This window comes from Schistocerca piceifrons, chromosome 7 (genome assembly GCF_021461385.2).
Source record: "Schistocerca piceifrons isolate TAMUIC-IGC-003096 chromosome 7, iqSchPice1.1, whole genome shotgun sequence".
NCBI lineage: Eukaryota > Metazoa > Arthropoda > Insecta > Orthoptera > Acrididae > Schistocerca > Schistocerca piceifrons.
Genome location: NC_060144.1, coordinates 477686204 through 477709857, shown reverse-complemented (window position 1 = coordinate 477709857; position 23654 = coordinate 477686204). Strand labels below are relative to the sequence as shown.

At 42.9% G+C, this 23654-nt stretch overlaps 1 protein-coding gene across 1 annotated transcript in view; it reads left to right on the top strand.

Moving 5' to 3' along the window:
- Positions 1 to 23654, top strand: part of LOC124804983 (gamma-aminobutyric acid receptor subunit alpha-6-like) — a 139138-nt gene that overhangs the window by 70054 nt on the left and 45430 nt on the right. The window contains exons 7-8 of the mRNA XM_047265374.1: positions 6746 to 6898; positions 12677 to 12867. Coding sequence (XP_047121330.1) covers positions 6746 to 6898; positions 12677 to 12867 — 344 coding nt within the window. The remainder of the gene's footprint in view (positions 1 to 6745; positions 6899 to 12676; positions 12868 to 23654) is intronic.

Here is a 23654-nt window from a genome sequence, read left to right as displayed (position 1 = left end):
TACTCTTTACCATAAAAAGGGGTAGCGTCTATTAAAAAAAATTGTAAGTTGATCGCTCGTCATAAGTGGGTAATGCGTGTTCGAGTCCCGGTCCGGCAGAAATTTTCATTGTCGTCATTCCGTTCTACAGCTGAGGATTATCCATATTCGCAATTGTGAATATGTTTAACGTCTTAAGATTGGTGTTTTAATGGTATGAAAGTGACATTTACTACTAAACGAAGTTGGCTAAAAATAAATATTAAAAAGTTTGTGACACATCTAAGTACAGTAGAACCATATTTAGGAATAAATTGTGTTCTGGGCATGTACCAGCGTGAAAAGGCGGGCGTGAGGTAAGAAGTGTGGAGGTGGTAGAATGCTGGATTGTGGTCATGCACTTATCTCATTCGTAAGCATGCAAAATGAAGTGCTAGCGGGCAATTACCCATTGTCTCTACTGCAGTACGTCACAAAAAACAACTACAGGGTATTTCACAAAGTTACAGCGACCCCTACGCAGCTCGCCTTATGAATCACTGGCGACACAGTGGGCAGACATTCCTGCGGGAGACGGCCGCTGTGACCGAGCGGTTCTAGGCGCTTCAGTCCGGAACCACGCGGCTGCTGCGGTCGCAGGTTCGAATGCTGCCTTGGGCACGGATGTGTCTGATGTCCTTAGGTTAGATAGGTTTACATAGTTCTAAGTCTAGGGGACTGATGACCTCAGATGTTAATTCCCATAGTGCTTACAGCCATTTGAACCCCTGAGGGAGCGAAGGGGAGGGTGTTTATTTACTACGACGTGGGTTAAACTACATTGAACACAGATGTGAGTAACTAATAACACAATGACAAGGAAAGCGTAGTGATAGCATCTATGTAAATCTTTTCCCACTGTTTCGCAATGCTCGAGGGAAATTGATTCTTAGCCCTCCTGTACGGCAGCTGTAGCGTTCTTCCCAGAGAAGCAACTCTCCCCACAACGAGCGCCGCTCACTTTTCAGTTTACAGACACACTATACCTACCTATCATTTCCTTTCCATTTGTTTCAAGTGAGTAAACAAAACAACTTCACTGAGCTGGCGTTCATACAGTGTAGTTATTTTCAGTTTATTAACTGAATATCTACTAGCAGTTGTTAAATGGGCTCTTATGGAAAAAAGCTGAGGCAGTCAGCTGTCTACCACACTGAAGAGCCTGCTCCATATGTAGCGTGCTGCCGATATGTTTTCGACAATGTTGATTTCGAACTTCCAGCATGCTGGAGTAATTGCAGGGCGCCACTTTGTGTTAATCAGTACAACGGAAAAACAGACAAAGTTGCAAATTCCAGTTTTATTTACTTGACGACTAGTTTCGGGTCGGGACCCATTTTCAAATCATCCAGGTTGACAAATGGTATTTCTCAAAATACAAGAATCGTATCATGATAACATACACAAGAACATAGAATCTATCTACATGCTTTTCTTGCGTTTGTATTACTCCAACTCATCTCTGTATTCATCTGCATCTCCATCTCCATCTACGTTATTACTCTGCTATTCACAATAAAGTGCCTGGCAGAGGGTTGAATGAACCACCTTCAAGCTGTCTCTCTATCGTTCCACCCTCGAACGGCACGTGGGAAAAACGAGCACTTAAATTTTTCTGTGCGGGCCCTGATTTCTCTTACTTTATCGTGACGATTATTTCTCCCTACGTAGGTGGGTGCCAACAGAATGTTTTCGCAATCGGAGGAGAAAACTGGCGATTGAAATTTCATGAAAAGATCCTGTTGCTACGAAAAACTCCCTTGTTTTAATGATTGCCACTCCATTTCACGCGTCATGTCTGCGGCACTATCTCCCATATTTCGCGATAATACAAAACGAGCTGCCCTTCTTTGTACTTTTTCGATGTCATCCGTCAGTCCCACCTGATGCGGATCCCACACCGCACAGCAATACTCCAGAATAGGGCGGACAAGCGTCGTGTTAGCAGTCTCTTTAGTAGACCTGTTGCACCTTCTAAGTGTTCTGTCAGTGAATCGCGGTCTTTGGTTTGCTCTACCCACAATATTATCTATGTGATCGTTCCAATTTAGGTTATTTGTAATTGTAATCCCTAAGTATTTAGTTGAATTTACAGCCTTCATATTTGTGTGAATTATCTTGCAATCGAAATTTAGCGGATTTCTTTTACTACTCATGTGAATAACTTCACACTTTCCTTTATTCATGGTCAATTGCCACTTTTCGCAGCATACCGATATTTATCTAAATGATTTTGCAACTCGTTTTGGTCATCTGACGACTTTACAAGACAGTTAATGACAGTATCATTTGCAAACAATCTAAGAGGGCTACTCAGATTGTCTCCTACGTCGTTAATATACACTCCTGGAAATTGAAATAAGAACACCGTGAATTCATTGTCCCAGGAAGGGGAAACTTTATTGACACATTCCTGGGGTCAGATACATCACATGATCACACTGACAGAACCACAGGCACATAGACACAGGCAACAGAGCATGCACAATGTCGGCACTAGTACAGTGTATATCCACCTTTCGCAGCAATGCAGGCTGCTATTCTCCCATGGAGACGATCGTAGAGATGCTGGATGTAGTCCTGTGGAACGGCTTGCCATGCCATTTCCACCTGGCGCCTCAGTTGGACCAGCGTTCGTGCTGGACGTGCAGACCGCGTGAGACGACGCTTCATCCAGTCCCAAACATGCTCAATGGGGGACAGATCCGGAGATCTTGCTGGCCAGGGTAGTTGACTTACACCTTCTAGAGCACGTTGGGTGGCACGGGATACATGCGGACGTGCATTGTCCTGTTGGAACAGCAAGTTCCCTTGCCGGTCTAGGAATGGTAGAACGATGGGTTCGATGACGGTTTGGATGTACCGTGCACTATTCAGTGTCCCCTCGACGATCACCAGTGGTGTACGGCCAGTGTAGGAGATCGCTCCCCACACCATGATGCCGGGTGTTGGCCCTGTGTGCCTCGGTCGTATGCAGTCCTGATTGTGGCGCTCACCTGCACGGCGCCAAACACGCATACGACCATCATTGGCACCAAGGCAGAAGCGACTCTCATCGCTGAAGACGACACGTCTCCATTCGTCCCTCCATTCACGCCTGTCGCGACACCACTGGAGGCGGGCTGCACGATGTTGGGGCGTGAGCGGAAGACGGCCTAACGGTGTGCGGGACCGTAGCCCAGCTTCATGGAGACGGTTGCGAATGGTCCTCGCCGATACCCCAGGAGCAACAGTGTCCTTAATTTGCTGGGAAGTGGCGGTGCGGTCCCCTACGGCACTGCGTAGGATCCTACGGTCTTGGCGTGCATCCGTGCGTCGCTGCGGTCCGGTCCCAGGTCGACGGGCACGTGCACCTTCCGCCGACCACTGGCGACAACATCGATGTACTGTGGAGACCTCACGCCCCACGTGTTGAGCAATTCGGCGGTACGTCCACCCGACCTCCCGCATGCCCACTATACGCCCTCGCTCAAAGTCCGTCAACTGCACATACGGTTCACGTCCACGCTGTCGCGGCATGCTACCAGTGTTAAAGACTGCGATGGAGCTCCGTATGCCACGGCAAACTGGCTGACACTGACGGCGGCGGTGCACAAATGCTGCGCAGCTAGCGCCATTCGACGGCCAACACCGCGGTTCCTGGTGTGTCCGCTGAGCCGTGCGTGTGATCATTGCTTGTACAGCCCTCTCGCAGTGTCGGGAGCAAGTATGGTGGGTCTGACACACCGGTGTCAATGTGTTCTTTTTTCCATTTCCAGGAGTGTAGATCAGGAACATTAGAGGGTCTATAACACTTCGTTGGCTGGTTCAAATGGCTCTGAGCACTATGGGACTCAACTGCTGTGGTCATTAGTCCCCTAGAACTTAGAACTACTTAAACCTAACTAACCTAAGGACATCACACACACCCATGCCCGAGGCAGGATTCGAACCTGCGACCGTAACAGCAGCGCGGCTCCGGACTGGAGCGCCTAGAACTGCACGGCCACCGCGGCCGGCACACTTCGTTGGGGAACGCCGGATATTACTTCTGTTTTACTCGATGACTTTCCGTCTATTACTACGAACTGTGACCTTTCTGACAGGAAATCATGAATCCAGCCAGGCGCACAACTGAGGCGAGACTCCGTAGGCACGCACTTTGGTAAGAAGAAGCCTTCTGGAAATCTAAAAATATGGGATCAATTTTACATCCTCTGTCGATAGCATAATGCAATGTTAACACAACTTACAGTTTTTGTATGGACATCCAGGATGGTTTTTATCTCGTCCGATGTTGGTTCAAAAACTTCTTCTTCTATCCCTTCTAATCTCTCCAGTTCTTCTGCTTCTACCCGACCTTCATGCTCTGGTACTTTGTCGAAATATCTTCCAATGCGGATTTGTTTCGGTACGGGAGGAAGTGGTAATAGAAGGACTCAGACAGCTTATGGCCGAAATTTGGTCAACAGAGGAGAACCCCACGGATTGGAAAAAGGCAATCGTGTGCCCCGTTTTTACAAAAACTGATGTGACAAAAGTACATAATTATCGAGGGATCTCTCTGCTGGAGATAGGATATAGAGTGTACACCACTCTAATACTAAGTCGACTAAAACCATTGCTCGGAGGAATTGTAGGCACATACCAATGTCGATTTACCCCTGGACGTTCAACCACCGACCACATCTTCACATTGAGGCAAATGATAGAGAAGTATTACGAACTCAATAAAGACCTACATCTTATATTCATTGATATCCGGCGGGCATACGACGGCATTAATCCAATCGCTCTGTGGAAGATAATGCAGGAGTTCAGCATACCAGTGAAGTGCGTTAGGGTGATTCCAGCTTGTTACAACGGATCATGTTGCCAATCAATTGTTGCAAATAAATTGTCGGCACCCTTCACAGTTAAGAGTCGGTCGAGACTGGGTGATCCTCTCTCACCAGCTCTGTTCAAGACAGCGCTGGAAAAGGTGAGACGTGCAGTTGGATGCACTAGTGTGAGGGAGATGGTTGGAGGTGATACAGTTCTTGCATTTACAGATTTACAGATTGTGAGCGAGATTATGAATGAGGTGGCAGCAGATACCTCACGATTTATGCTACAAGCGAGAAAACTAGGGTTACTCGTCAACGATGAGAAATCAAAATATATGGTAGTCTCCTGTGGACAAAATGACATGGACGCCATCAGTATAGAAGGTCACCATTTTGAAAGAGCTGAAAAATTAAGTAGCTGGGATCAATATTGTCGAATAAAAGTGAGACAGAGAAGGAAATTCGACGAAGAATAATAAGCGTCAGCCGGAAGTCGCTAGTGTGACCGACTGTGTTGTGTTGTTGTGAGACATGAGCAAGTACACAGACAATGGAAGAGTGCATTCGTGTGTTTGAGAGGAAGATTTTAAGGAAAATTTATGGCCTGGTATACAATGCAGAAACTGCAAGATGGAATAGAAGGCACAACGAAGATCTGTATCGGTGGTTTAAGAAAGCTGATATTGGGAGCATGATTGCAAGAAAAAGACTGCAGGGGGCAGAACATGGTCTACTAGTGGAGGGCAGTCTCCCTAACAGAGTATTTCTACACCAGCCAACTGGTAGACGTCTAAGAGGTCGTCTGCGAACGAGGTGGAGAGTCAGGAACCTAGCGACCATGGAAGAAGCATATCCAATAGCTAGCACTGAAGATGATCAAGACAGAAGTTAACGGGCAAACATACGTGATAAATTTCTGTGGTGTTACAACTACTTTGTCACGATTCGTGGACTTGATATGTTAATCAATTATGTTATTGTATTTTTATTTTCTGCCATGGGTCTGAATGGCCGGTGTATATGCAATAAATGATGATGATGATAACACACGTTGTGGAAAATAACCCATCCCCCCTCCCACTTACGAGTGTCTCGCACTGTGTCGCCAGTATAAGGAAGAGTGGTGTAACTAGTTTTTCTGACATATTGCAGTAGAGAGAATGTGGAATTTCCTGCTCGTTTTTTAAGTAAGATGCAATTTCTTCCATCTCCTACAACGCCTTAACTATTAGTGCTAGAGAGAATGTGAATAGGATCTTTTATTTTTGTGGGACATTTAATGTACTTTAACTTTGTACTGGAAAACATTTTCGTAAGATGAAGCGGTTCTCGAGATATTAAAGAAAAACAAAGAAAAGTGACCTTTACAGACCTCATATCTCACCGATCAGGGTTTTTTGATGTATTGTTCATGGCACTCCTTTATACAACTGTACAAAAACTTGCGACTGCACGAATGTTTTTTTATAGCCGACAGCTTTTGATATTCGTCGACCGAGCTATACCAGTAATCTTTTTCCCCATGCGCTATTCGCAGCTTCCAGAACAAAGTGTGTATGTGTATGTGTGTGTGTGTGTGTGTGTGTGTGTGTGTGTGTATGTGTCACGTCGATCTATTATTTAGGCGTAACATTGCGAAACGACATGAAATGGAGCGAAAACATAAGATCAGAAAGGCTATTTAGGTGTGTCAGTCTACCTACACTGAACTCACAAGTGTAATTATTGAGATCTTACCGTTGTGGCAGAATTTCCATTGCCAGCTCAGAGTGGAAATGGTAGTTGCAGTATCACTTTATTCAAAAGTTTCTTTATCATGTTATTCAAACGGACATTTACGGATCGCGACTACCCGTCGGTGGTTGAGAGTTGAGGCAGTAATAAGAAACGTGACTGCATACAAGAGTAGTGTGCTGTTGCAGACGAGTACTCGGTGCTGCGGTGCGTGTTCAGCATGAAGCGGCGCACGGGCTACTACATGCTGCAGGTGTTCCTGCCCTGCGGACTCATCGTGTGCTGCTCCTGGGTCGCCTTCTGGATAGACCCGGACGACGTGCCCGGCCGCGTCGCTATGGGTGAGTCACAGCGCACACAGACCGTGTCACAAGCAGTAACATCCGTTGTAACGCTACTCGATGGTTCGCACTGCGGTCCCCAAGCAGGTGACGTTGATTGCTAGGTTGTTTAGCCACAGGGAGCTTCGCATGTATTCGAGTCATAGCATGTAACCAACCGTCCGCTAGATTTGACTGATTCTTAATTAACAGAGAGTACACATTTTGTACGAAACCTGACCGTGTTGTCTAAAACTAAAGCGTCTCTCTTTTCTTTACAAGTGTTAAAGTCATCAGTTATTAAATTTAAGTGTAAATGTTACTTTGAATGGATAACAGTTCATACCATCTGCGTCATTTATTGAGTTCCTAAGCAACACACTTCCTAATAATGGCTATATACAATTATGCTCGTATTAGCAGTTACATTGAGTTCTACTTTCACACTGAAGTTTGCCATTGCTGCATTACTCTTACCAATTAAACTATCACGTTATAAAGTTCTCGGTAACCTTAGTACGTAAACTGTTCAGGTAATAATATAGCCAGCCAACGCATGCTAATCACTAAGAATGGCAATACTTATTTGTCCATTCATTTCCTATGTAAATCGCTCACCCTTGGCGAATACACCGATTAATTAATCACTCATTATTGCCATAACAGCCTACGGAAAACTTCCAAATTCGTATTTTATCAAATCTACAAACTCTTCATACTGCATACGAACGTCCCATGCAAAACATAAACAACGACTGCCCTCGCTTAGTATTACCAAGCCCGAACATCTTTCTCAGAAGATGGAGCTTAAAAATTTCGGAAGATATAGGTAAAATTTCAGAATGAGATTTTCACTCTGCAGCGGAGTATGCGCTGATATCAAATTTCTTGCCACATTAAAACTGTGCGACGGACCGAGACTCGAACTCGGGACTTTTGCCTTTCGCGGGCAAGTGCTCTACCACCTGAGCTACCCAAGCACTGAGATGAAGAAATAGTAACAACTTGTGAATATCGAGAAAGCTAAGTATGTGCTGTTTCAACTGAATACCGGACATGGCACTACTAGTTCGGCTAGGCAGCTAAAATGCTTCTCCAGTTTCCCCGGTACCGAAATTATCTTCCCCAAAAATTTCCCCAAGGTTTCCGTCTCCCCTAAATGTTCCCCCAAAACATATTTTTTCCCAAAATTGTGAAAAAAAACGCCAATCTGTAGTTACTCAGAGAACCATCGATGGTGCGACTGACTACGTCATGTACGTATGGATACATACCCTTACAACCTCTGGTCTGATTTTCGTTGTAGCTTGTAGGATTCTTTGAATGCTATCTACGATCGCCAAACAGGCGTCCTGTCGGCGCAACCGGAAATGCAATCATACTATAAACACGCTTCGTTGAAAGTACCTCCCAATGCCTTTTGATTATTATAGGTGGTTGTTCAATGGATTAAAGAAAAAATATTGCTTTAGACAAAGCACGTGTCGTCGGCCGGGCACACAACGACAATTTAAAGTATTATTCATATAAAACAGGCACAGGCGGCGCACAATTTGCTTCACTATTACCTGTTTTACTCGCTAGACGCGAGGATCATCAGCTACTCATTGCCCAGATGACAGTACGCCAAAGGCTAAAAGCATCGTTCGGTGTCATAGTCAGACTCGATGTTTTTAATTGATTGGACGGGAAAAGTCCTGTTTGCGTGTTATGAAGACTAATTATTTATTGTTTAATTTTGATTGTAATTCGTATTCCATAGACATTTGTTTCCATCAGGACAATAAACAAAGATTAACAATACAAATTGAAAATACTAATAAACAACACAATCAGTAAGTTCTAATTACTCTCACAAACAGAGGTTAAGATAGAATTTTCAGATCTTATCTAAATAGTTTCTTACATAGTAAAAGTGACCATCTTCTTGACTTACAGATCATCAATTAATCTATTTAAAGCATCTACATATATTGAATCAGGAATACACAATAATATATGGTAAATAATCTTAGCTGTCTCTGCTATAGAATTCTTACAGAGAACAGAAACTTTTTTAAGCAAGAACTCCTTTAGCTTACTTTTAAATAGTACATTATTACCTCGTAGACACTTAATATTACTTGGAAGTGCATTGAAGATTTTTGTGCTTATGTGTTTTACACCTTTTTGCATCGGAGACAAATTTTTCAGGTCACAGTGCATGTCACATTTCCTTCTTGTGGTATGATAATGGTATGTTTGGGGTTGGGGGGGTTGGGTTGTTTTGGGAAGGAGACCAGACAGCGAGGTCATCGGTCTCATCGGATAAGGGAAGGACTGGGAAGGAAGTCGGCCGTGCCCTTTCAAAGGAACCATCCCGGCATTTGCCTGGAACGATTTAGGGAAATCACGGAAAACCTAAATCAGGATGGCCGGACGCGGGATTGAACCGTCGTCCTCCCGAATGCGAGTCCAGTGTTTAACCACTACGCCACCTCGCTCGGTAATGGTATGTTTCATTCGTTTCATACTGAGGAGTATTCTGAAGCATGAATGTCATGATTGACAAGAGATATTGTGAAGCAGTAGTGGTTAGTATTCCTATTTGCTTAAAAAGTTTGCGACACGAGGTTCTTGGAGACACTCCACACAAAATCCAGTTGTCTGTTATCTATATGTATGCCGAAGAAGTTCAAACAATCTACTTTCTGTACCTGTTGGCTCTCATACCCAATGTTTATCTCCTGTGGGTTTTTGAGACCAGAATGGAACTGAATTTAATTGGTTTTGCTGAGGTTTAATGACAGAGAATTTACTGTAACCCAATTCAGAATGTCATCAAGTACATGGTTGGCATTTAATTCCAGGTCATGGGATGTCTTATTGTCTATCACAGTTCTTCTCTCCTCTGCAAACATTGTAAAGTTGCTTTTAGGACAAAGGTAGGCCATTGACACATATGAGAAACAGCAACTAACCAAGGACAGAACCTCGTGGAACTCATAATTTAATGTTCCCCCATCGGACTCTACCCCTCCTACCTGCATAGTGGTTCAATCTATCACTACTTCTGTTGTGTGCCCTGTAGATAGGATTAGAGCCAGTTGTCCATTTGTCCACAGAGTCCTTAGTGGCATGTTTTCTCTATAATTATAGTATGACTGACGCAGTCGAAGGCCTTAGACAGAACGCAAAATATGCCTGCAGGCAATGTCTTCTTATTTTTACTAATTATTGTGAAGTTTCTTTAGGTGATTAACTATCCTGACACGTATTAATTTTTCGAGTACCTTAGAAAATATAGTCAAAAGAGAGACAGGACGGTCGTTTGTAACATCTGAGGCATCGCCTTTTTTTTTTTTTTTTTTTTTTTTTTTTTTTTTTTTTTTTTTTTTTTTTTTTGTAGAGAGGCTTACTATAGCATACCTCATCCTGTCAAGGAAGATACCTTGTTTCAGAGAGGCATTGAATATATGAGCTAGGACTTCACTGAACTGATTGCAGCAGGCTTTTAGCAGTTTGCTGGAGATGGTGTCGACACCAGTTGAGTTTTTGCTTTTTAAAGAATAATGACTTTTCTTACTTCCTCTACTACTATAGGGGCTATACCTATCTGCTCTATGGAATTGTGGAAATGATCTTTCAATATTTTTAAGGCCTCTTCTAACGAGACATTGTATCCTGTTTTCTCAGCAACACTTAAAAAGTGCTCATTAAAAATTTTTGCCAGGGTCTCTTGATTTTGCACTTGCCTTCCTTCATTACTGAGAACAATGTTTTGTGACCTGCTGGGGCAGTTTGCACCAATATCACTCATTATTAATGCCCATACTGTTTTGATTTTGTTACTAGATTTATTAATTTTGGAGCACAGATAACAAACTTTTTGACTTCTGAATAACTTTACTTGGTATTTTACAGTATTTTTATAGTGATTTAGCTGGTTGTGGTTGTCTCAATCTTTTGTGGCGATGTACAGCTCTCATTTCCTTATACCAGTGGTTATCCAGGGCATTTTGGTATGTTTTGTGGTTTGGGTCTTTTATATATATATATATATATATATATATATATATATATATATATATATATATATATATATATATATATATATGAAGGTACTTCCAAATATCAGTGCGACTTCGTTACTGAAAAGATTGTACTTTGGAACTGACTTTTTCTAAATTATACACAGGTCTTCAGTATGTGGCTTTGACATGTGATTTAAATGTCTGGGTAGTTTCAACATTAATTGTCCTAGCTATTTTCCAATTGGGGCCACTGTCATTCTCATAGATACTTGCACTATTTATAGTGAGTCTTTGCCTGTCATGGTCAGAGAGACCATTTAGGACTTGCCTGGTAGTAGTGTACAGGAAGTTATTTCAATAGGGAAGCTAAGGACAGAAGCAGGATGATATGTGGACATCAGATTTTCTGGGTCTGATCTGTCTTTGGAATTTGTTAGAAAGTTTACACTGAAGTCCCCAAGGAGTATCACATTTATTTTATGTTTGAATATGTATATTAGGAGAGCATCTAACTTCTTCAAGAAGAGAGTTAATTTCGCTGAAGGTGCTCTGCAGATTTTAACTACTGATATATGGGAGTTAATCAGAAACAATTCTTTGGCACACATTTCCAAATCTTGTTCTAAACAATAATTCTGCATATTATTTATAAAATGATGTTGCTAAGCAATAATTATTTATCACAAGTTCCGAAAAAACAGATACCATCTTTATATACTTTAATAATAGTTCTAATAATAATAATAAAACTGTGTACAGTATTAAAATTGCCTTTATGTGGTTACTGCAGTGTCGTGCTGTCAATTAATACATTTATCTGTATCGAAGCGAGAAATGTAGCAATTTCTAGATTACTGCAGGTACTATCTATAACTTGGAGAGCACAATTTCTTGAGATACTTAGCTTTTATTACGTATATGTCTCACATTTATCATCAGCGATGAACGAGACAAACCACAACACATGTGTGTAGTGAGTGGATTATGTGAGGAACCTGTAACCTCCACTGCATTAATGCTACTAACTGAGAATAAGTAATTATTGATAACGTATATAATCTGTATTAGGCTTACAAAATTCTGTTAATAGTAACAATCTTTTGAAAATAATTTACTTTCTTGACTGAAATAGAATTGAATAGTTTAGTTTTTAACCCTCAGAAAATTTCATTTTACCGCTCAGGGGGCAACTACCCCCAGGTTGAGAACCTCTTTCCTACACACTTCATCTTCTCAGGGGCATAACATGTCTTAAACGACACCTAAAATCGCTGGAAGTGTCAGCATACATTTGTCTCCAACAAAAGTTGTTCCCTATCATTTGATCAATCACCCTTAGGGACATTTGCCGCAAAGATTTTGATATACCCCGTATGTATAAAAATTGAAATCGTATTGAAATGTCTATAGGCTGGCCATTTACAGGTATTTTTCTGTAAAAATGACTAATTGTTTCTATTCGAGACCTCCTGGAGATCATTTTTATCCATGTTGACGTGACAGACTGATTAATAACATTACACTCCAATTTGACGAGGTTCTCCTGAAAAATGCTGGTAGTATGTATTGATAAACATCTCAGAGAGGATGATGTGTGTTCTTTTATTTCTATATTTGTTCGACACAATCACGCGGTGTCATTACAGGTTTCGCCTGTGGTCATCTTCGGACTGCAAGCGGTTTCCGCTGCGTTGTCACAAAAAAAAGATGTCGAAAAAATAAAAGTGCGTAAGTCTATCATTTTATCACGAAGACAGTACAGTACCATTTTCTGCGTGTGTGCCAGGTGTGATGACGGTGCTGTCGATGGCCAACATGGGGTTCGGAGGTCGCGCGCAGATGCCGCGCGTCTCGTACGCCACGGCGCTGGACTACTTCGTCATCCTGTGCTTCTCCTTCGTCTTCGCCGTCGTCATAGAGTACGCCGCCATCAACTTCATCGACAAGACGCAGCTGGACGCCACTCGCAGCCAGAAGGTGTGCTGGCAACTGAAGCAACTTGCAGGCGCTCCCTTCAGCATTTAGGATTTTTATTAAGGCTTCAGAGTACTTACTTGTTTTAACGAAATTCACAATAATCATGGTTAAAAAAATAATGAAGTCCTTAATATTATATTCACACAAGTCCTCAGCCTTAACGCTCTTGTCTGAACAACACAACAGAAAAATTCGTTACCATTAGAGTAAATCCCTTCGATCCCACATCACTCACAGCCTTCTCTGTGTACCCAGACTCTGAAAGGACCTCCTTCACTACATCAGAGAAACAATTAACAACTGCACCTTTAAAAAATAGCTAACGACATATGTACTTAAACAGCAATAGTGTCTGCCTTCGTTCTGTACGCATCCCTTATCCCATTATAGTTACCCTTTCCTCCCACCAGATTCTCCTCATTTCCCAAAGCCTCCAGTTGGTGCAGTCTGTCTAAATTTCTCTTCCTCAGACCTCTGCATGCCGTGAAAGTACACTGTTTTACACCCATATATACGTTTTGTATGCTCTATTATCAATGTTATTATTATTATTTATTTGCGAACTGACCACTTAGGATGACGCTACAATATCATTTCTTCTTTGTCTGACGTTTTCTCTTTGTCCAGTTCCCCTTCATATTGATGCTGTGCTGTGGCTTCTGTTCATCCGTCCAGGCTCTTCCAGGCTTCTTAGTTCTTTCGACTTGAAATCCTTCCAAGTTTTGACTCATGGTCCTATTTAACATCTGAACTTTCTGAATGTTGAACCTTTCGAGATCTTTACGAGCTTCCTTAATCCATGTCGTTGTTGTCTTCTTTTTCCACAGGTAGTCGAACATCCTTTTCGGTAGTCTGGTTTTGTCCATTCTGTACAGGTGTCCTAGAAATGATAACCTTCTCATTTTCATGGTCTCGGAGATTTTCTCCACCTTTTTGTAGATTTCATTGTTGCTCCGAAGTTTCCAGGCAGTTTCAACCTGGGTTGCACCCATCATTTCCCGTAACGTTCTTCTTTCTAGTATCTCTTACTTTTCCGACTTGCATTTCGTTGAGAGTCACTCGCTGACATACAGGCTCTTTGTTTTTACCACAGCAGTGTAGTGCTTTATTTTGGCATTCCAAGAGATGCGCTTTTTGTTGTAATTGTTTTTAGTTAATCCGTAAGCTCTCTCTCTTATTATTATTATTATTATTATTATTTACAATCGTATTGACCAACTAGGATCACGTTAACAACTTCAGTTCCTCTTCTTCCTTTGTTGTTGTTTCCTATTTTTCCAGTATTCCCTCATTTTCTCCCCATGAAGTCTCTTCTTTTCTTCTGTCCATTTTGTTCCCGATTTTTTATTTCTTCTGCTTTGAAAGCCTTCCAAATTTAGTATTTTGTTTTTAAAACGGTTTCTTTCTGCTATTTCTACTTCTTCGATGTTGTTTCTTTCAAGATCTTTTCTTACTTCTGTAATCCATGCTATTGTCGATTTCTTCTTCCAGAAATATAGGAGTATTTGTTTTGTTAGTCTATTTCCATCCATTCGGTAGAGATGTCCAAAAAAGGTTAATCTTCGTTTGGCCATTACTTCAGATATTTTCTCTATATTTTTGTAGATCTCCTCATTACTTCTTATTTTCCAACCATCTGCAGTTTTTATTGCACCCATTATTTTTCTAATAATTCTTCTTTCCAGTACCTCTAGTTTGTCCATTTTATAGTTCATCGTTAGGCATTCAGATCCATATAAACATTCTGGTCGTACCACTGTGGTGTAGTGTTTTAGTTTTGTTTTTCTAGATATACATTTCTTGTTGTAAATATTATTATTATTATTTTCAGCAGTTTCTACAGTATTCTTAATTTTAGTGAGTAATATTATTCCAAATGAAATTAGATCAATTAAAAACTTGTTTTAGAAACATTATCAATTTTATTGACATCATTTTATTATTATGCATCGCGTGATAATTATTGTCAGTCTTTAAGCAACTGAGATGTGAGTAAAGCCTTGATCCGATGCAGTAGGTGTCTCAGAAGGCCACAGTTTGATCAGATTTAATAAATAAAAAATAATAGAAGGCAAAAGTGAACCCTAACCTTACAAGAAAATTATAAACGTTTCTTCTTGAGAACTCTTTCCATTAGCGCTAAAGGATGAGAAAGTAATTTTCGCATGCTGTGTCACTACCAAGTAGCACAGATCGATGAAACTTTGAGACCATAGACAAAGAACTGCTGCAGTATTGTATTGAAGGTAAATTGAAGAAATACGCAGTAAGACGAACAGCAACGACACTTTTGTTCAAAGATAATAATTACACTGAAATCATAGCGATTAATGATGGTCCACTGGACGTTACAAAAGGCAGTGCATGATTCTTAATAGAGTGTGTGATTACCACAGGCGGCACCGCATGCTCTGCAAAGTTCTCCCGTACTGTCCAGAAGGTTGATAAAGAGTTCTTGCAGGCGTTCCGTTCCTCCACAAGCGTGGTTGACAAATGCTGCAGGGTTGTTGGCACATGTGGACGTTCTGCCATACCTTTCATAACGCGTTCCACACGAACCTCATCGCGTTCCAAGAACTCTTTGTCCTGCACAGCTCGATGCAGTCGCACATTGCCGTCAACAAAACTGATGCTACGACTCAACGCACCTCTGAAAAGAAGTACAAGGGGAAGAAGTACAGTGTATCTGTAATGTAACCGGCGAGTTTTCCGGTTCAAAGATTTGGAGATCAGGGCGCCCATACAACATTATTGCTCTCCACACCACAACACGTGGACCATCAAAACGATCACGGTCGACAATATTGCTGGGTGTGCTACGTGTTCCCGCCTTTCGTCATACGAGGATACGTGCCGCATTGTCAAACGTGATCGGTTTTGTTGTCCAGGTGTTGCTTGGGCGTACTGACCTCCGAATCTTTGAACACAGTACGTTCACTGGCCATCGTTGTTGTGACACTGTACTCTACATATGCATCTACATACATACTCTGCAAGTCTCCGTCCGGTGCATGGCGAAGGGTACGTTCTATCACTACTAGTCATTTCCCTTCGCAAATAGAGCGAGGGAAAAACGATTGTATAATGCCTCCGTATTAAACCTAATTTCCCATACGTTTGTGGTCCTTAGGTGAAATGTACTTTGGAGGCAGTAGGGTCGTTCTGCAGTCAGCTTCAAATTCCGGTTCTCTAAATTTTTCTCAGTTTTATCTCTCGGGAATCCGTTTGAGTTCCCGAAGCATCTCCAAAATACCTGCGCGCTGACTGAACCTACCGGTAACATATGTAGCAGTGCGCCTCAGACTTGCTTAGATGTTTTCCTTTAATCCGACTTGGTAGGGATCTCAAACACTCAAGCAGTACCCAAGAACGAGTCGCACTAGTGTTGTATTTCAAAAAATGGTTCAAATGACTCTGAGCACTATGGGGCTTAACATCTGAGGTCATCAGTCCCCTAGAACTTAGAACTACTTAAACTTAACTAACGTAACATCATACACATCCATGCCCGAGGCAGGATTCGAACCTGCTACCGTAGCGGACGCGCGGTTCTAGACTGAAGCGCCTAGAACCGCTCGGTCACAGCGGTCGGCAGTGTTCTATTTGTGGTCACCCTTGGAGATGAGCCAGTGATCCGAAATCGATCATTCGCTTTCGCTACTATAGTCGTTACATGCTCGTTCTATTTTATATCGCCTTGCAACCTCACGCTTAGATATTTAATCGTTGTGGCTGTATCAAGCATCACACTGCTAACGCTGTATTCTAACATAATAGAATTGTTTTTTCTACTTATCTGCGTTACCTTACATACTTCTACATTTACAGCTAGCTGCCATGCATTACACCAAAATTTTGTCTCAGGCATCTTGTGTCTGTCTACAGTCACTCAACGACGATCCCTTCCCGTACTCCACAGAATCATCAGCGAACAGCCGCGGATTGCTGCTCAGCCTGTCCGTCAGATCATTTATGTATATAGAGAATAAAAACGGTCCCAACACACTTCCCTGGGGCGTTTCTGATGATACCCTTGTGTCTGATGAGCACTCGTCATCGACGACAACGTGCTGAGTTCTATTACTTACAAGGTCTTCGAGGCACTCACACATCTGGGAACCTATTCCGTATGCCCGTACCTTTGTTAAAGGTCTGCAGTCTGCTACTCCTTCTGCATGGGCGTCTCCTCAAGGGTGCATTCGATCCTGACTTCGTGTTTGTGAATGACATTGAGCTACCGCATGGAACAGCACAGTTGGAATAACTCTTCGAATGAGTGGATATTCGGCAAGTGAACTGACCTACCCTTCCCCCGCCTTAAATCTCATCGAGCACGTGTGGGGCTGCGTTGGGGAGACATTCTGCAGCGCGTCCAGATGCACCAGCGACCATCCAGCAGTTGTCGGTCACGCTGGTGCAGGCATGGAACGCCCTACCACAAGAACTGCTTACCAACCTTTGGCCAGCATGGCAGCGCGTTGCCGAGCATACACTGCCATCTGTGGCGATGAGCATGAAGAATCATGCCCCGCCATTTGTAATGTCCAGGGTACCATCCTAAATCGCGTATCTCTACTATATTGTAGCAGTTCTCTCTGTGTATGTGATACGCCCGCTAAACCCGCAGGGCAGAACAGGTAATTAGGATCGTGGGAAGGGCCAAATAAGGTTGGGGTCAGTTTCACTTTTTAATTGTAATTTATTGTAATTTAATAACACTTTTGCAACCAAAGCGGCACATAGCCGGACCTTACCGAATTCAACTCTTTCACGGCTGAAGGCCTCCAAACAAGAAATCTTATCAAATCAACAAGGTAAGAAAATCCAATGAAGATGGCAATAAAATAATTACAAAAAACATCACAACAAAGTAGATAGAAGAAACATGTGCAAGATGCAATACCAAAGACTGAAGGCCACAATTAAGTTTCAAAATTTTTAAATATATTACCATAATCTTTTAAAGGCAGAAGGCCGCAATGTTTAAGCTTGAAAGATAAATTAAAGAATTAATTTTCCAAAATTCTTAAGAAAAAGGAAAAAATAACAATAAGCCTTAAATTTTAAGCAGCTGAAAACAGACATTTAAACACCGGTGGCACTCAGAAGCCTCCAGGAAGATCGGTCTGCCCTCGTTCACTTAGGCGAGACAGGTGGTGAGCCCAACTACACTTGATCTGTCGGAACCCAACCAGGGGACAGCCACGGTCCGACCGACACAACGACTTGCTTCCTCCCAATCAGCACATCAGAACTCAAACAGAAAAGGTTACAAACGTGATAATCCACAATGGAGTATGTATTAGCTGTCAAAATGACACACCATGTTGGACAGCGACAACAGGTGAGGAAAGGACGCTGCCTGAAATTACGTTAGTGCCCAGTGTAGGCAACCAGAACACTAACTGCCACAAGGCAGAGAATTCCACTGGTCCACTTGACTTGTAGTGAACCAATATAGTTAATTGCACCGCATGGCGGCTAAATTTCAGCAGTAGAAACACTCGGCGTTGCTCATAGGAAAACCTGCCCAACAGCAAGCCGCCGAGCAGTTCTAGGCATATCAGTCTGGAACCGCGCGACCGCTACGGTCGCAGGTTCGAATCCTACCTCAGGCATGGATGTGTGTGATGTCCTTAGGTTAGTTAGGTTTAAGTTCTAGGGGACTGATGACCTCAGATGTTAAGTCCCATAGTGCTCAGAAGCCATTTGAATAGCAAACCACTGAAACGAACCACCACAACATGAATGGACTTGGCTTGGGTAGTTCAAACCGCTACTCAGCTTTGATGTCCTGGGTCGGTGAACAACAAAGCTCGTAGCGATCGGACAGCTCCACACACTCTCCGACATTGTGCAGGGACCGCCAACGGACCCAGCCGACTGCACTGGGCGGAGATAACTTCCCTGGTCCGCAGCTCTCCGACTGCTCTCAGGATGCCGACAACATCTAAAATAGTCGTCAGTGGAAATAACGCCAACTACACACACAATGTGAAAAACACTGCACGAAGACCTGATCGATACCCAACAGTAACTAAGCATGTACGAAAACAAATCGGGAATCGATGCATACACACACAACGAACTCATGAACGATCGGCGAGCCAAAACGCGTCGTCCGGTAGGATGACCGACCGACGAAGCACCAAGACCGTGGCCCGGCTCAGGTGATTCGTGGCGGCAATGGTCGGGCGAGCCATGTAGACGCAGACCTCACTGCTCCAACCCGACTGCAATAGTGCCACACCGCAACTCCCCGACTGGCAGGTCCGGACAGCGCTCCAGACGCGTTCCAACTGCCTGGTAGACCCGAACTCACAACCCGAACTCCCTTACAACCGACCACGACCGGGAAGTAATAGCAGTCGAGCAAACATACTATAAGAGGGGAATATCGATAAGGCCTGCTAGCGCCGGTGACGGTCAGGCAAAACAGCAACTTAGTGACAGTAGGAATTTAAATTAACGTAGTGAGGTGGAAGTACGTCAAAAACAGGGTGTAAAATACATGATGGCGGGAACACGAGCCACGCACGGCTCAGTATGGTACAAATTTCATCGAGTTATGTTACTTCACACATCATGCGAATGTTATTTTCGTCCTTAAGTTTTGCACACCAGTGTATTTGTAACTTTGGTATATACTCATCCCGAAATCGGCAACTTGTAATTGCTATTGGTTTGCCTCATTACTCAGGGGTTGACGTTCACTGGATTGATGCTCATGATGAAATAGTTGTTTTTGATTATGATGAAATTATGTAAGTCAAATATAGCGAAGTGTTTAAACATAAAGATAAATAGATGAAACTTATGTCAAGAGTGTTAATTGGTTCTCTACACATTGACATTCATCTAACTGAAGCAAAATACAGTGTATGTGAATGTTGACTTTTCCGGCATACATTGCTAATGAAAGACATTCCAGTCTCCAACTGGGTGGCTGTGTTGAGATACCGCCACATTTCTACGAGTGTTATACTCATCATCTTCAGGTAAAGTGTGTCTATATCTACGTTTGCTCTCCGCCTGGCACTGTAAGCTGTGTGACGCAGGATGTCACTAGTGCCACCATCTTTCCCTCTTTTCTGTTCCACTCACGAATGATGCGCGGGAAAAATGTTGTCGTTGAAGCTCCGTAGGACATCTAATTTCTCAGATTTTCTCGTCATGATTTCACGAGACGTATGCTGGAGGCAGTAAGAGAAAGTAATACGTTGCCCGAATCTTCTTGGAATGCAAGCTCTTGAAATTTCAGGAGTAAACATCTGCGTGATACACGACGCCTCTCTTGTAGCTTCAGCCACTGGAGCCTATTGACCAGCTCAGTAACGCTCTCCAATGACGAACGCGCCAGTCTTCACTAGATCCTCCCTATCTGTTGCATTAAGGTAAGGGTCCCAGACTGATGAACAGTTTTGAAGAATCGGTCGAACGATGTTTAGTAAGCCACGTCTGTCGTAGGTGAATTAAATTTCTTTAACATTTCATGAATGAATACCCGTCTGGCGTCTGATTTTCCTGCTGTTTGTTTTGTGTTGTCAGTTCACTCTAGCTCGCTGTGGATTGTTACTCCTAGTTGTTTCTCGTTAGTTATTGTTTCCAGTGATTTGTCACTAGTAGTCTAATCAATCAGCAGTGCATTTATTCGTCTATTTGTGCGCAATACATACCATATTTTACGGTCTACAAGACGCTACGGACCATAAGACGCACCGCAATTTTACGCAATTTTTAAAAAGGTAACATTTTTACCAGTTTTATTATTAGATTGTAAAACCAGAGTAAAAAATTCTTAATTTTAATACCGAACTGTCCTTTAAAATCCTTGAAAATCCTCATCTTCTCGTTTTGGTCAGTTTGCGTTGAGTCCTCGATTTGCATATTTAGTCTTCCTCATTTTTTTCAGCTCTCCTTTACTAGTCCGCCAATCACGAATGCTTTTTTCCTGTTGGTGGAGGACCGAAACGCAGCTTAGCTGTTCTGTTTCCATGTTCTTCTGCATATGCTATTACTTTCAATTTATTGCCCGCATCATATGAATACCTCTCATTTTTTTCCGTTACGGAACTAGCTACTAACAAAAATATTGTCCTTTTACTGATAACACAAATCACTTTCAGTTCAAGTTCACTGGCACCGTAGACTGTGGTGAAGCATCATAGGCAGACAGTGTTCCGGGTGTTCGATGGCAGGGCGGAAGGGAGACAGTGATAGCAAGCTTGTGAATCCCCGCAACTCATTTGGTCGTATCGGCACACTGCTGCTGCCAATTGAATCCAACGTTGCCAGATAAAGATAGGTTTCCCGTGGCATCGAATATATGGCCATTTTTAAGACTGGCGGGAGTTTTAAATCAAACATGGACATTCCAGTACAAGCTACACCTGTATTTTGGACCCAATTTTTCGAAGATAAAAGTGCGTCCTATAGCCGATAAAATACATACATTAAATTACACTCAGGATCAGCTGCGACCCCCTGCACCATTCGTCGGTACTCTGCACGTCTTTCAGCATTTCGATATGGTGTTCTGGCGTGGCTGTATTCCTATAGACAATTGCATCGTCCATGAATAGCATCATGGGGTCTCCAGCATTATCCATTAGATCATTAATATAAGTTGAAAATAGTAGCAGCCTTGTGACACTCCCCTGTGGTACTCCCCAAATTATCTTTACATTTTTCGATTTTGTTCCATTTAGAACGATGTGCTGAGTTCTATCTCCAAGAAAGTCCTGAGTCAAGTCGCGGATCTGAAACATTTCCATTACTTTACCTCATATTTTCCGTTAATTTGATTTAACCTATTAGGTGCAAATAGAAATTGAATACACTGGATTATATTTGAGAAAATGGCATGCCACTCTCTCACTTTAACTACAGTGCCGGACAGATTAATATACGTATTTTAGGTCATGTTCCCCAGTACTACATTTGGTATGTGTGGTTTATGACTGTTTTACATGAGGAAATTGTGAACAGAATGTTCATTTAACTGCTTGTGTAGCCTGTAGACAAGTTGTACCCGACGGATCGTCGTGGAGGCAATGGAGAACAAGGAGAAATATGAATTGCAGGCCATAAATGTTGTGTTCAGCGGCCTGGCTGTATGAGTGATTCGGGGAAGCAGCGCTCTTTGAATTGTACCTGCAGAGAGACTTCGGGCTGTGGCATTACACTCTTCTCATTTGGAGTCGGAGCAGGGGGGCTCCGGCTCGCAAAATATTTTACATGGGCCAGGCGACAGACTATCGCAAACGTGGCTGATTGGCGGAAATGGGTGGAGGAAGCCATTTAAGAGAGATAGCTGTAACCTGAGCTTTCCTGCAAACGGTGGGATGGTCATGAAACTACAAGCATTGTCATGTTAGAAGCTGGGACAATACAAACAGGGCGGCTGGTGCACATGTGTAGTGGAGGCAAGACTGTAACTCCCCTGAAGCCAGGAAGTCACCAGGTATTGTAGCGAGTGACAGAAACAAACATTTCACGGGCATGAATGTCTGGGAAATTTATCAGCTTTCTTTCAGAAATTGGAAATGGTCGGCCTGGAAAGATTAGATCTCCCATAAATGAGGGACTGTGGTCCCATTTATGTAGAGTTTTTTGCCGAAAGATGGCCATGCATACCGTGAGAACGACACCTTCCTAGTCTAAAATTTTCTTTTATTAGACAAGAGAGATTTTGAGTTATTGATTGGCTCCACTCAAGATATGCAAAGCAGAGGCTTGCTCTCCCAGCGTGGGAACCCAGGTGCTGGCTCTGGATTGGCTACCAGGTTAGCAGAACAGTCAAGAGGGAAGATTCAATTAGTAGAGGATAGTTTGATTGGTTTTTATAATGTGGAGGCGGGTTTTTTCTGCTAATTTCGCTCCCGTACCGAGGCTTGGTGAAAAGTATTTGTCATTCTTTGCGGCTTCATCTTCTGCTCATCCCCTGGTCGAGAACTTCAGGTCTTTCGCTAGTGGGCGAGTCTTGTGGTCTGCAACTTGTGGTGGTCTAAGAAAATGGTTCAGATGGCTCTAAGCACTATGGGACTTAACATCTGAGGTCATAAGTCCCCTAGACTTAGAACTACTTAAACCTAACTAAACTAAGGACATCACACACATCCATGCCCGAGGCAGGATTCGAACCTGCGACCGTTGCGGTCGCGCGGTTCCAGACTGTAGCGCCTAGAACCGCCCGACCACAACGGCCAGCGTGGACTAAGAGCCAGTGGAGGTTTCAAACTGTACCGACAGTGGAACTGCGTATCATCTCAGACAATCATGTGTCACAAGGGTGAACTTATTCATCCTGAGTCGGCTGTCTGACGTTTGACAATTCCAGCATGCGCTGTCCTACGTATGAGTCAAATTGAATGGCCAGACCAGTGAATGGGTGAATATCATCCTGAAATCTGCTGGGATTTCAGAACACTGATGGGAAAGTTTCCCACTTTCTCATAACCAGAACGCCAGTCCGCATACTATGCAAGTTTGTGTGGACGCGTCTGAACATTACAGCTGGCACAGTGCGCCGCTCGTCGCCCAGAGCATGCTGTTTTCTGCTGCCGACTGACTCAAAGTGAAAGAGTTAAGTATTGCTGCACTGGCATAGGATTGTTAAATGATATTAACACTCCCTGTTCTCTGGGAAACATAATTTGTGCTGCACTTGGTCATAGTTGATTCCATTTGAACAGAATTGGGCCTCACAATGGATTCATGTAAACAAAGTCAGACTGCGTTATAAGAGGGGTTAATTCAGGGGAGAATTTGAATTATTTCCACCCCAA